At 57.3% G+C, this 12,070-nt stretch overlaps 5 protein-coding genes across 5 annotated transcripts; 2 read left to right on the top strand and 3 right to left on the bottom strand.

The window, feature by feature from the left end:
• Positions 1 to 876: 876 nt before the first annotated feature.
• On the top strand, positions 877 to 1,263 carry SCHCODRAFT_051790 (DUF1783-domain-containing protein; the record flags this gene model as incomplete). Its single annotated transcript, XM_003034721.1, has 2 exons — positions 877 to 1,083; positions 1,135 to 1,263. Coding segments are annotated over 2 exons (336 nt in total), but the record flags the coding sequence as incomplete, so codon positions are not given.
• A 254-nt stretch (positions 1,264 to 1,517) lies between these two features.
• SCHCODRAFT_02482052 (uncharacterized protein) lies at positions 1,518 to 2,754 on the bottom strand (the record flags this gene model as incomplete). Its single annotated transcript, XM_003035528.2, has 6 exons — positions 1,518 to 1,654; positions 1,709 to 1,750; positions 1,817 to 2,011; positions 2,078 to 2,488; positions 2,560 to 2,631; positions 2,685 to 2,754. 6 exons carry the CDS (start codon positions 2,752 to 2,754, stop codon positions 1,518 to 1,520), a joined length of 927 nt encoding a protein of 308 aa, XP_003035574.1.
• A 764-nt stretch (positions 2,755 to 3,518) lies between these two features.
• Positions 3,519 to 5,979, bottom strand: SCHCODRAFT_02743652 (uncharacterized protein; the record flags this gene model as incomplete). The annotated part of the gene is made up of 4 exons (XM_003035529.3): positions 3,519 to 5,309; positions 5,361 to 5,509; positions 5,561 to 5,648; positions 5,698 to 5,979. 4 exons carry the CDS (start codon positions 5,977 to 5,979, stop codon positions 3,558 to 3,560), a joined length of 2,271 nt encoding a protein of 756 aa, XP_003035575.1. The 3' UTR covers positions 3,519 to 3,557.
• A 180-nt stretch (positions 5,980 to 6,159) lies between these two features.
• SCHCODRAFT_02483725 (uncharacterized protein) lies at positions 6,160 to 10,151 on the top strand (the record flags this gene model as incomplete). Its single annotated transcript, XM_003034722.1, has 8 exons — positions 6,160 to 6,181; positions 6,566 to 6,643; positions 6,719 to 6,870; positions 6,939 to 7,728; positions 7,817 to 7,935; positions 8,877 to 8,944; positions 9,225 to 9,286; positions 9,433 to 10,151. 8 exons carry the CDS (start codon positions 6,160 to 6,162, stop codon positions 10,149 to 10,151), a joined length of 2,010 nt encoding a protein of 669 aa, XP_003034768.1.
• A 1,148-nt stretch (positions 10,152 to 11,299) lies between these two features.
• On the bottom strand, positions 11,300 to 11,900 carry SCHCODRAFT_02608749 (uncharacterized protein). Its single transcript, XM_003035530.2, has 4 exons — positions 11,837 to 11,900; positions 11,741 to 11,781; positions 11,597 to 11,681; positions 11,300 to 11,538 (listed from the first exon to the last, which is right to left on the bottom strand). Exons 2-4 carry the CDS (start codon positions 11,774 to 11,776, stop codon positions 11,471 to 11,473), a joined length of 189 nt encoding a protein of 62 aa, XP_003035576.1. The 5' UTR covers positions 11,777 to 11,781; positions 11,837 to 11,900; the 3' UTR covers positions 11,300 to 11,470.
• Between the last annotated feature and the right edge of the window lie 170 nt (positions 11,901 to 12,070).

Raw genomic sequence — 12,070 nt, 5'->3', positions numbered from 1 at the left:
AGACTCCGGTCTGGGCCCGCGGCCGCTCGCCCGACCAGGGGCACCCCGCGCCTTCCCGAGTCCGATGGCTGGCAGGGGGAGCCGTGGTGGCGCTGAGCGTCCTGAAGGCCTCCTGAGACGACGCAAGTGGCGTGAAGTCGCATCTAAAAGTGCTGCATGGTTCGATCAACACAAGCGGATCGTTTGGCAGGAAACTGCGCACCGAAGGTCGCGCGTGCTCTGGCTCTCACGGATTGGAGGCAGTCTTTTGCTGAAGAAAAATTGCGGTGCCGTCGCTGCACGTTGCACGCGGAAGAGAGCTTGAGTGCCGTATGGAGGGCGTGCCTGCCGTGCGAGAGATCGCTACCAGGACCCAATCATGCCACGACGTCTGTGGCGAGCTTGCGAGCCGCCGTCCAGCCTCGTCGATTCTTTCTGAGCCATTCGTAGAACTTGGGACCAAAAGGACCAGGAAGAGCATTGATTGCACCCGCCGCGGATGTCGCTACGCATGTTGTGGTACCGCCAAGCCCAAGTCACGAGAAAGGTTGAATGCGCGCGTGGGTTTTGTGGCGCTGGGAAATGCGGGGGATCGGGGCTTTCGGACCGGACGTTTTCGCCAACCATGTCAAGTGCGGTCACTGCTAGACTCGCAAGGAGGCTGCCCTCGTCCTTCGCCAGGCCTATATGTCGCCGGAACTATGCCACAGAGCTTCCCCGCCCTCCTCCAAAGGAGCAGCCTGAGCCCGAGCTCTATCAGCATACGTCTCGCCCGCGTCCGTACGTGAAGATCCCTGCGGCGCCGCGTCGTCCCCTGCCTTCGATACCCGTGCGTGGTCCTCCCTCACCCTCACCTCATTGATTTGGCTTACACGTAGACCGCAGCGCAGATGGCCAGCGGTCCTCGCGTTCGCTGCAGTCGGCGTCGTGGGCTGGGCCGTATTCTTTACCTATGTCACGAACCAGGAGAAGGTCACTAGCTCCGTCGTCCAGCAGATGCTTCGCTCTATGAAGTCCAGCGAGGAGCTGCATGAATATATGGGCGATGCCATTCGCCCCGTCCCGGAGTGGTGGCTGAACGGTGACCCTTGGATTCACGGCAGGGTGAGTGATCGGATATGACCGAATGCTCATTTACTGACCCCCGTGTCTCAGGTCAACCAAATCAACGGTAGCATTGACCTGAGCTTCAAGATCAAGGGCTCAAAAGGTCTGCACGCGTTTCCTCTCCTTTACATTGTGGTTGACCACGTTTGCAGGCTCGGGCACTGTCTACTTCACTAGCGTCAGGAAAGAGAAGGGCGAACCCTTCGTCATTTGTGAGTCTTTGGAAATCCTGAAGCCCACGTCGTACTAACCTCACTGTCAGTGCGCTTCCGGGTCATTGGCGACGACGGCACCATCATCAACTTGACGGCGTAAGCCTCAATTGAGGCGCCGCAGTACGCCGCGCCTGTAACCACCACTCCTTGCATGCTGTATTATATATTACTCCGCAATGGAACATTGTATAGTATGAACGTGAAGGAGCGTCGTCGTCAGAATCCATGCCGTGCAGCAAGAAAGGTCAGGTAAGCCTGTGCGCTCAACGCCTCCTGTGCTTCCTCTTCTTCTCGCAATCTGGGCAATACCACGTCTTCGGAGCGGTCTTCAACCCGATGCAAGTCATGTGGAACTAGGAAGGTAAGTCACACTGGGATAGCGAGTAGGCTGATGGGATAAAACTTACCCATTCGAAGGGACAGTCCTCCTCGTTGTCGCAGCCAATCATCTGTCGAAGATGAGTATATACCCTCTATTCTGGTGAGTATATCTACCTCGCCGTGGCTTGGCTGACGGCAGAAGCAGTACAGCTTGTCGTCCTCCGCCTCCGCCTCGTCGACCTCCATTGCCATGGGCTCCTCGACCGGCGGCTCCTCGATCTCCTGCGCAAGCTGCGACCTCCGTGCCCGCGAACGCTGTGGCGGCGGCGTCGCACTCGCGGCAGGCGACGCAGAGCGCTTATGCTCCGCCCTCGTCGCCGTCTTGCGCCCTGGATGATACGTCAGCAACCCCGGCGGAAAGCGCCACCAATCCCTCGCCAGCAACCGCGACTCACGCTTGTGACTCCCGCTCGTCGAGACGGCCTCCACAGGCGGCAGGCCCGCGTCCGCGACGGGCGTGCCCGCCATCGCGCTGCGAATGCTGTCGCTGATCTGCTGCGCCGCGTTCGCGCCACTCAGCCCCACGTCCGGCTCGCGCTTGACCGCGGGCAGCGGCTCGGGCTCCTCGCCCGCGAGCCTGCGCACGAGCGCGAGGTCCGCGTCGAGGTGGCGGCGCTTGCTGTCGAGCAGGTCGACGAGCCGCTGGCTGAGCGCGCACTTCTCGTCGCACAGCCGGTGCACCTCCGCGTAGTTGCCCATGATCTTGGGCACCAGCGCGGCGGCCTTCGCGGACGAGTCGCCCTGTGAGGGGCGCAGCGTCAGCTTGAGATACTTTGCGTACTCTTTCTCTATGTCGCGCTGGAGGTCTGGGGATGTGTCAGCGGGGCGGGCGAGAGCGATTGTGCTTTTAGTGGCGGACGAAAGAGCGGAGACTCACCAGCCGCGCGCGTTTCTCTGTGCTGTATCTCAGCGAGAATATGGCGGACCTCTTTTGGGAGGTTCTCGAGGCCTGGCGCTCGTGAGCCACAGGACCGTCAGGGGGATAAACATTGAGGAGCCTACCATAAATAAAGTCCGCGGTGATGTTGGAGGCCTGCTCGATGTCCTGGCTGTTCGGGTTGAAGAAACTCATGATATATCGTGAAGTCTGTTAGCGGTGCGTGGTGAGAAAGAGCGCCATCAGAGCGTGTGAGCGGCGCCGGCGGGCAGACTCGGCACCAAGGCGAGACTTTCGGCCTGGGCGGTGGCGAGAAAAACGCGCTGCTCAATGCTTACCTAGACGTGAGTGAGTAGACGAAGAGGAGGACGAGGAAGAGAAGACAGTGTGGCGTGAACGGTAAGACAGTGGTTGAGGTTGGGGATCAGAGAACTTTCCGGTGGTGACGGTTCGTGTTCGCGGATGCAAATGATGGCGCTATGCCATATGTAGTAATTGGTCACATGACTCAAGTTGAACTTTCTCCGCATCTTCTCACCGCCATCAAAGCCCAGTTCGACCTCGGGACCTGTTGTCGCTCACGCCGCTTGGAGTGCGCTATGTCAATGTATTGACTTTATGACGTACGCAGAAATCTTGTTTGCGATTGCATCTCGTTTAACGCAGATCATCGAAGCCCGGGGGACTTTGTCGAAGGGCTCAACTTAGCAGACACGAACCAGGCGCCACTTCATTTAGAGTACTGTACACCACCTGCCTGCCTCTCGCTCATTCGCATCGCTAAATGAAGGCACGGCCAGTCACAAGATTCGTACATACCGCGCACAGCGCGTCCTTGAGTCATAAATATTGCAGACAGTACGAAACAACCAAAATACCATAGGGAGGAAATGCACCTGGCATCGGCGTATTGAGAATAGAGAAGGCGAGAGTGTGTGTAGTGGGTGAGACGTGATAAAGGAGTGGGAGAAAGAAAGGAACGAATTGGTGCGATATTACTAGGCCCGGCCCTTACCCTTACCCTTCTTTGAAGGCCCTGCCTGCGGCCCTTCGTCGTCGTCGGAGGGGTCAGGATCATCCTTCTTCTTGCCCTTGTTCTTAACAGGCGCCATATCCTTCGTCTTCGGCTTCGGCTTAGTCTTCCTCGCCCTCTTTGCCTTGGGAGGCTCGGGTGCGTCGTCGCCGTCATCTTCCTCATCATCGTCGCGTTCACGCTTGGTCTGCTTCCCGCGAGAGCGCAAGTTTCGAGCGGGCGGATCGGAGGGCGCACTGGTACTGGTAGACGCCGCGGGTGGCTGGACGGCTGCCGTCGCATTCGCATTCTGTGTTGGGCTGGCGCGAGCGGCTGCCCGTGTGCGCCTGCGCGTCGCTGGCCGCTTCTGAATCTCAGGACCGCCGGTGGTGTCGGGCGGCGGAGGCGCGTCTTGAGACGAATTGTTGCCGGGTGTAGACGTAGCCTGAGTAGCTTGAGGAGTCATCGCGGTCATGGGCGGAGCAGCGGACACCGTATCACCCTGATGTACATCCTTCGAAGGTTCCTCCTCGTCAGGTGGAGTGGAACCTGAGATCGACGAGGTAGACGTAACCGGGGGTTCATGCGCGGGATCTGGCTGAGGCGTGTTCGCATTGAGTGGGTCCCCCGAGAGAGCGAAGTCGGCTAAGGCTTCAGTCACAGAGGCGGTGCTGAGCTCGCGGGAAATCTGAGCAGGCGTCGGCGTTGTTTCCTCGTGTGTGCTACCCGCAGACGCGGTCGGAGTAGAAGCAGACGGCACTTCTTCGTCAAAGAAATTCTCATAGTCTTCGGGCTCGTTGCCCTCGTCATCGGAGTGCTCATCTTCCTCGAGGTCCCCGAGGGCGTCGTCTTCCGGGGCGCCGTCGTCGAAGTCGTAGTCGGGAGGGTCCGAGTAGCAGGGATTAGACGAGGTGATTCGGACTGTCATTGGCTGTCCTGGATCGAACGAAGCTGCATCGCCCTCGGGGTCGTCCACCGGGGAAGACGGAGTCATCGCTGCTGAAGTAAGAGTTCCCATGATCGACGACTGTGCCCCAGCTGCCGGAGAATGCGTCGTAGTACGTTCCGCGGGAGTCGGCGAGGATGAGAGTGGCGTGAGTGGCGAAGTCGGGACCAAACCGTCGTGCGTGACTGCGCGCTGAGCGAGGGGAGGCGCCATACGGGGGGCAGGAGCGCCACCGGTGCCAGCGCCGGCGGTCGCGGCCTTCTTGGTCGTCTTCCGAAGCTTCATGGGGTGTTGCCTCTTGCTCTGCGCGATGGCGAGTCTATGTGCGTCGTCCCGCGGAATCACCCAGTGCTGGAGTTTAGGCCACATAACATTTCGGAAGTAGTCGACGTCTTCGGGGGGAATATCCTTGATGTAAGAGGGATCGCTCGCCTTGTCATATACTCGGAACTTCATCTTGAGGAGGTAGTCGTAAATCGCGAAGACCGGGTTGATGTGACTGACTACCGTGTAGTTACGGCCAGCACGCAGAATATGGATGGTTGGATCGGCGTCACTGGTGGGCGGTGGAGCGAAAGAACCGATGTATACGCCCTTCCGCTTCATAGATTCCTTCAAGCCGTGTATATCAATCTTGGCCAGCAACGAATCCACGTAGTCCTCGAGTAGCGTCCGCTTCTCCGGATCTAAGTGTTCGTACGTGCGATCGGGGCTCGGATACCGCCCCCAAGAGAACTTGTGCTTGTTGGAGAATCCGTATACGGCGAGCTTGTGGGCCACATCGGGGTAAAGCTGCGGCATTGAATGAGCCTAGAGTACTTCAGACTCTGCAGTAGCACGCACCTCTTCGTAATCCTTTCCTTGATTTTCGGGCGCTGTGATATAGTCGACCTCCTGTTCCAAATTCGCGGGAAGAAGAGCGAATTCCCCTTGGCCGAGTTTGTCCTTGAGCACAGATGGGCCATCGAAGAACTTGTGTAAGCCGCTGCTGGCTATACACGGAGATGAGCAAGAAATAAGGCTCTAGTAGCAGGAAGACGCACCCATGTCCACGTTTCTGCTGTTGTTCAGATTGAGAACCCGTTTACCGTCAACGCCGACGATGCCGATGGCATCCCGAAAGCAGCTATACTGTGACCAGCGAGTCAGAGGTGGATGCGAAAGCAAAAAAGTGACTCACCTCTTCCCAGTGTGTATTATGCAGAGACCTTGGAACGACGTGGAAGGCTTGTAGGATATACTCAACGTGCATCATGCCTGTGAGCAGGCATGATGCATATCCGATGACGGCAAAGATCTTCTCCCTGAGATTTGGAGCCCGTTCATCGGGGGTCTGCTGCTTGGGAGTCTCCCGATACAAGTAAGAAAAGTCATATTGAGGGTTCTGAGGAGGCTGAGGAGTCTGCAGGGGAGGCCGAGATGGCTCGCCTCCGAGCTCAGGCGTGTCGCTGCCGGATGCCATGGTGGCGGTTCGAGAGGAAAGGGTGGCGAGAGCAAGGGGAATCACCTCTATTTATGTATCCGAGTGTTTCGCATATCCCATTGTCCAGTGCCCGGGGTGGCCAGGGCATGTGTGAACCGGCGATAACTATGCCCATAAATGGTAATAGTTGGAAGCGCACCGATGGCCCCGCGGTTCATAATGACGCTCGGCAAGTGGGCGAGTATGTTTCAGAATCCAGCACGCGGCTACTTGCAGACCGGTACCAAAGACCAAGTTAGCGAACAAAGGGCGGTCGTCGTTTGAACAAAGCAAGAACAAAGAACGTGTTATTTGGCGTTGCTTTTCTGGGAGGCTCTAGAAGTGGCAGTTTCGGCCCGAAGGTCCGCGACATCATTTCCTCGTGTTCCCTGCCGCCATCTCCATTCCATTTCGCTCTCCGTATGTCTACGCCAATGTACATGTGCGAAGATTATCGAGAGGATTCATACTGTGTTATTTCTGGCACAACGGATGACCTCACTGATTGTCGCTGTATATCCTTGGATTACGAGAAGGAACTGAAAAGTGAGGTATGACCTCTACCTCTTTCTCTTTGTTTCCATAGATACTGACTGGCCCAGTATCTCGTACAACAAGAATGGCTCTTATGCCTACCTCGAGGCGGACTGCCTCGCTACCTCAGGTCACGCGAGAATCGCGTTGTCCGTATGTTCATCTAATTTTCGAAGTGAAACAGTATTTACAGATGTTTGCGCAGTAAGAGACGACATCAGCGATCTTTACAGTCGCAGCGAATTCATTCTGGCTCCGACATACAAGACGTACCTTGAAATGATGAAGTCCATAGATATGGGGGGCATCAAAAGGCGTAAAGAGAACGACCTGACGCCTCGTCGTCCAATGAGTTCGGTGAGGTCCAATCCTCTTCGTACGCGCTGCAAAGTAATACTTAGAAATGATAGATGACGTCCCTCAAGGGCTTATATCGATACATCTACATCCCGTGCACCGACGCCGCCCGCGCTCTCCAGGCAAAGTATAATCTGCAGCCTCAGACGCAAGAGGACCTGAACTATGGCATCTCACCGCTCAATGGTCAACCGTATCCCGTCGGAAGCGATCAGTTCCCTGTCGTCGAGTGTCACACGCATCCCTTTTCCATATGCATGCTCGCGTACAACCAGCTGCGCAGCCGATGCACGACGCTGACAGGCCAATGGCTTGCCCTCACCGGTCGCATCATGGACTTGCGATTCAACAAGGACGCCATTCCTCCCCTTTGGTTCATCAACTCGCCGAAAGTCGACGAAGATGACGTGGAGCTCTCGCCCGACGAAGCAAGCGGCTACGACCCAGTCCCCTCGTCCGGCGAATACGCTATCGAGCCGACCACTATCCTCCGCGAACCCAAAATCCCCGACACCGACCCCCGAAAAGCGGTCGCCGACTGGGCATGCAACAAGATAGACCCCAAAGCGCCGCCCCCGCCAGAGACACCGCCGCGCATAGAGTACAAGCTGCGGCGCTCTGTCCGTATCCGGCGCAAGGCGTGTCCATACGGCCCGCCCTCTCCTTGTCGAAGCGGTCCGCCGCCGTCGCCAACACGCCATGTCCCTCGCGCGCTTGCCACTTGCCGCCGAGACCTCAGACGAGTGCCCCCGGCGTGGGTCGGGCGCAATGGACGCTTTCCGACGCACAACTTCTCGAGCAACGACTGGTCGTTCTTCTGCTATGGCTTGAATTTGGCGTACACGCCGCCATCTGGGGGTTCGTAACCCTGGTCTGTGGGCTCGTACCTCGTCTGTGGGTTCGTAGCCCTCCATCCCCTCGACATTGGACTACGTCGCCTGTACAGTCCGGTCGCGTGGTATTCGCTACCGTATGACGACCCACCACATGGAGCGCCTCCATACGCCCACTGGGCATGACGCCTACCCGAATATCGACCGGCTATCCGCGAGGCGCGACCTCTACGTGAGCGAAATGTCGCCACCCTCGGAGGCCCTTGCCCTCGCGCGCTAGGCCAGCGATTGAGGCCACGTTCCCCAGCCTCCGCTCGTCCTTCGGCCTTCTGTTGATACGCTAGGGAGCTTGCTTATGCCCTTCCATGATCCCTTCCATCGAGTCGCCACTACGATCGCTCGCCGAGATCGAATGCTCCCCCTCTCGCGCTTTCTGCGCGCCTGACAGTGGTCTCCAGTCCTCAGCTCATCTGCTCGAGTATTGGCATGACGCCGAGAGGTCGAAGAATGTGACATACGCACCCAAGAGGTCGGGCGAAGCTGACCCGGAGGCGGCGCTCGAAGAGCTGGGCCTGCGATTCGACCAATGCACGCACCCCACGACTTTCAGGATGCTATGCTAGCGGTCCCCCGAGGGTCAGTCATTGCGACTGACCTAATGTGCTCGCGCGCCCGCTCACTCGTGGTCGTCCTTTCAACCTTCAAGTTCGAATATGAGGGCCCACGCCGCAATGTGCGCTCGAGTCGCGCAAGTTGTATCAGCGTATGCTGTATAAGCTATGCAGCAGGGAATGATGCGTGTATGCAGAGCTCGCGTGCAGGCCTGTCTCGCCTGTCGAGCGCCTTGGGGCACGCCACACACACTTGGCGACTCGGCGGCGATCTGCAGGCTCATCGAGCAATCAACACAACATAGAATGGTCGTCGCCAAAGGTAGAATATAACTGCTCTGTATCGAATGATTTACTATACAACAGAGGCTTTGGTCCTTTGCACATCCGCCCCAGCTTCGAACCTCCACATTGCTTATCGTTATATTTGGCTTTGTTTGTTTATGACCTATCGGACCGCCAGGACCGGGGAAATCCAAGTCGTTGCCTTTTCCTTCTTACCATTGTGTACGCATGTCTGCGACACACCATTACCGTGACGAACTGCTATGTCCTATCTCAGGATTTACCACAGACGTACTTAGCTGCCCGCTTATCCCTCCAGAGGCTGCAGCGGCCGATAAATCGATTGTAAGTCGCTCCCTTCCTTAGTTCACCATTTCTCATGAGGCGTGAATGAACAGGTCGCATGCCAGGAATGGATCTTTGGTCTTCGACGAGGGAGCTTCGCTCACTATCTGCACTCTACCGAGAACTACGCGACATGTAATTTCACTGCGCTGCCACTCAGTTTTTATTTGGCGACTTACATGCACGTTAGTCCACAAAGATATCGCGGAGATGTTTGGGAGGGGCGAATTCCTCCTCGCGCCCACGTACAAAACATATCTCGATGCTATGCGCTTTCTAGACTGCGCTGGCCGCAAAAGCCGGAGAGCGAACGATGCATCGTTTCGTCGACCAATGTCTGCAGTGAGTTTGTCCATACACAATCGAGGAGTGTCATTACTGACCCGCACAGCTCGCTCCTGCGAATGGTCTATACCGCTACGTATTTATCCCATGCACGGATGCGGCACGCGCTCTCCAAAAGAAGTTCAACCTACCTTTGCAAACAGAAGAAGACTTGAACGGTGGTATCAGTCCGGTGCACAACAAGCCCTTTCTCGAAGGGTCCGATCAATTCCCTGTCATTGAAAGTCTTGCGCACCCGTTCTCGATCTGCTCCTGGGCGGACACTCGATTCTGGCGAAGATCCACGTCGCTCACCTCGCAGTGGCATGTTCTATCGTCGCGTATCGTCAACCATTGGCTGTACAAGCAGATCAAGCCTCCAGCGTGGTTCGTCGATGCTGCTAGCTACCTGAGGGACGACGAGGACCTCACACCTTCTGAGGCGACTGGTTATATCATCTCCCATCCCCCACACGTCGCGCGCGATCACGTCGAGATCCTCAAGGACGTTACTATCGAAGAGGATAACTACTGCAAAAAGTGCGCCAAATGGGCATCGAGCATACCTCCCAATGCGCCACCTCCCAAGGAGGACCCTCCTCAGTCTGTCTACCGCGAGCGCCGTTCGATACGCATCGCAAAGCGTGTTCATCCGTATCACCGCCCGCCCCAATCATCTCCGCCCGACGTAGACTGCTCTGGCCCGCTCCCATCGCCAACACGCAAGAGTCGCCGGGCGCTGCAGACGTGCAAGCGCGACCCCATCAAGAATCCGCCGTCGTGGGCAGCGCGGAACGGGAGTTACCCCACGCAAAATTTTTGCAGCAACGACTGGGCGTACTTCAGGTACAATGTCTATCTCGCCTCGTTCGCCGGCAGGTAGCACGCGCTGGGGACTCGAGTTCTCCCTTGAACTGCTGTCGTTCCTTGAGGAATTCTGGCGCGCAATTCCCCTTTCGACTCGCCCTAGCTGCCTCTGACCAGTCCCTACCGGCTCCGCGCACTTGCACATCACGGCGTCTCATCCACGCTTTGGGCGCGGCTCTCTAGCGCTCTCCCAGTCCGCAAGGCCATCTCGAGCTCGCGAGCGTTGCAAACCAACTTCGTATCATGAATAGCCAGTCCATCAATTCAGCCTCGTTGCCAGTTGCCCCTCCCTTCAAATGAGACAGATTGGCCATGACTGACTGCCAGATATACCCGCGGTTTTAAACTCCTACCTGCGGTTCTAAACTCCTACCTTCAGGTGTGGCCCGACCGCCGATATTACTCAGTACAACCTCAGCGCCAGCGAAGGGAGGACCTTTGTGTCTGTATTCAGGGTTGGCGGCGAATCGCAACGTCCCCGACGCGCTCCTCGCCTGCTGTCGTAACTACGAGGTCGACTCGCCCTGCTGGATGGAGCGGAATGGCGGGTTCCTGACGCATGCGTTCTCGAGTTGGGCGTTCGTTCAGTACGGGAAGCATCTCTCGGGCTCGTCAAAGACGTGGCTGCATGCATCCCTTGCCTGACTCTGGTGTCGGCAACCCCTTCGATAGCCGCTGCCTAAACCGCTGCCCGCGCGCGTCATACTCCCAGGGCGTCTAGTGATCGCTTAGGTATGTATGATCGCTGCCTGACACCGCCGTCAGACTGGGAGAGCACCTCGCGCTGCCTTCAGAGTCAGACGGTGCACGATGGACGACGCCTACGCATGCGGAAGACAAGACTGCGCAAGACCGATTGGTATGCTAGCGGGGATTGGAGTAGGGCACATGGGGACAGAACACCACACTCCCAGATTGACTTGGCTTCGCAGTCAGGCTTACCGGAAAACAGCTCAGCTTGGATGCACCCATGATATCTGAGATCGCTGACCACGGCGGTCTTGCCTAAGGCAACACAGCGCTGAAGTTGCAGCACCGAATGCAGACTCAACGTGAGAGTTTGAACAGCAGGGGTTGAATATGATTCCTCGCGCGCATTTGGGGAGCCGGGCAAGGTCGTGGATGGCGAGCACGAGCGGTGCCTACAATAAGGCTTGAAGATGAGCTGAAATAAAGACCTGTCCATTCATGTTGACGCAGAAGTTTTTGAGGACTTTGGATGAAAACGCGGGCGGACGCGACGGATCGAACCTGGACTAGCCAGAACGCATGCGCTCGAATTGACGTTGTTTACACTCTGCGACTCTGCGAACCTGCTCTACAGTCCATATGCCTCTAGTGATGCGCCTCCTTGGCCAGCTGAGCGGCGTAGGGGTTCCTCGGGTCGTGGATGTACTCCGGGGCTGGGGAAGGACGCGAGGTTAGCTACACCAGCACGCGTGTTAGGGTTCTGTGACGCACAGCGGATGGCCTTGGCCTGGATGGCAGAGACGCCGTAGGTGACGAGGCCCGCGGCGGCGAGGAAGGGCCACATGGGCTTAAGGAACTATACGGGGTCGGACGGTCAGCCCAGGTGTTCAGCGCGCGTAAAATGCGGGAACGCACGGGCGTGGGCCACTTGCGGAGACCGAGGAAAGACATGATTTCTTCGAGGAGATATGTTAGGGTATGTCGGTGAGCAAGACGGGGTCGACGACGAACTCTGAGGATCTGAGTCGACGAGCAGCCGGAGAGATGAGTGCAAGAAAGTCAGTGACCGCGTCGGGCAGGACCGCCGACAGCGTGGGAAGACTTGCCTTGATCGGGCGTGCGCCCACAACGGTCCACTCCTCAAGGCCTCACAACCTGAACTTGGACGTCCACGTCGCGATGTGCCCGTGTTCTTCAGCTCATACTTTGGTGCTATGCTTAATACCAATTTCAATGGGATGTGCT

This window comes from Schizophyllum commune (assembly GCF_000143185.2).
Source record: "Schizophyllum commune H4-8 unplaced genomic scaffold SCHCOscaffold_1, whole genome shotgun sequence".
In the NCBI taxonomy this organism is placed as follows: domain Eukaryota; kingdom Fungi; phylum Basidiomycota; class Agaricomycetes; order Agaricales; family Schizophyllaceae; genus Schizophyllum; species Schizophyllum commune.
The sequence above is the reverse complement of the archived record's forward strand: the minus strand, read 5'-3'. Positions and strand labels throughout refer to the sequence as shown.

What these genes read in the sequence shown, in the direction of transcription:
- SCHCODRAFT_02608749 (XM_003035530.2), bottom strand. Translation starts at nt 11,776, where the DNA reads ATGTCTTTCCTCGGTCTCCGCAAGTGGCCCACGCCC. An exon ending in TCCGCAAGTGGCCCACGCCC is followed by an intron (nt 11,682 to 11,740) that starts GTGCGTTCCCGC and finishes GACCCCGTATAG; the next exon opens with TTCCTTAAGCCCATGTGGCC. An exon ending in CCAGGCCAAGGCCATCCGCT is followed by an intron (nt 11,539 to 11,596) that starts GTGCGTCACAGA and finishes GTCCTTCCCCAG; the next exon opens with CCCCGGAGTACATCCACGAC.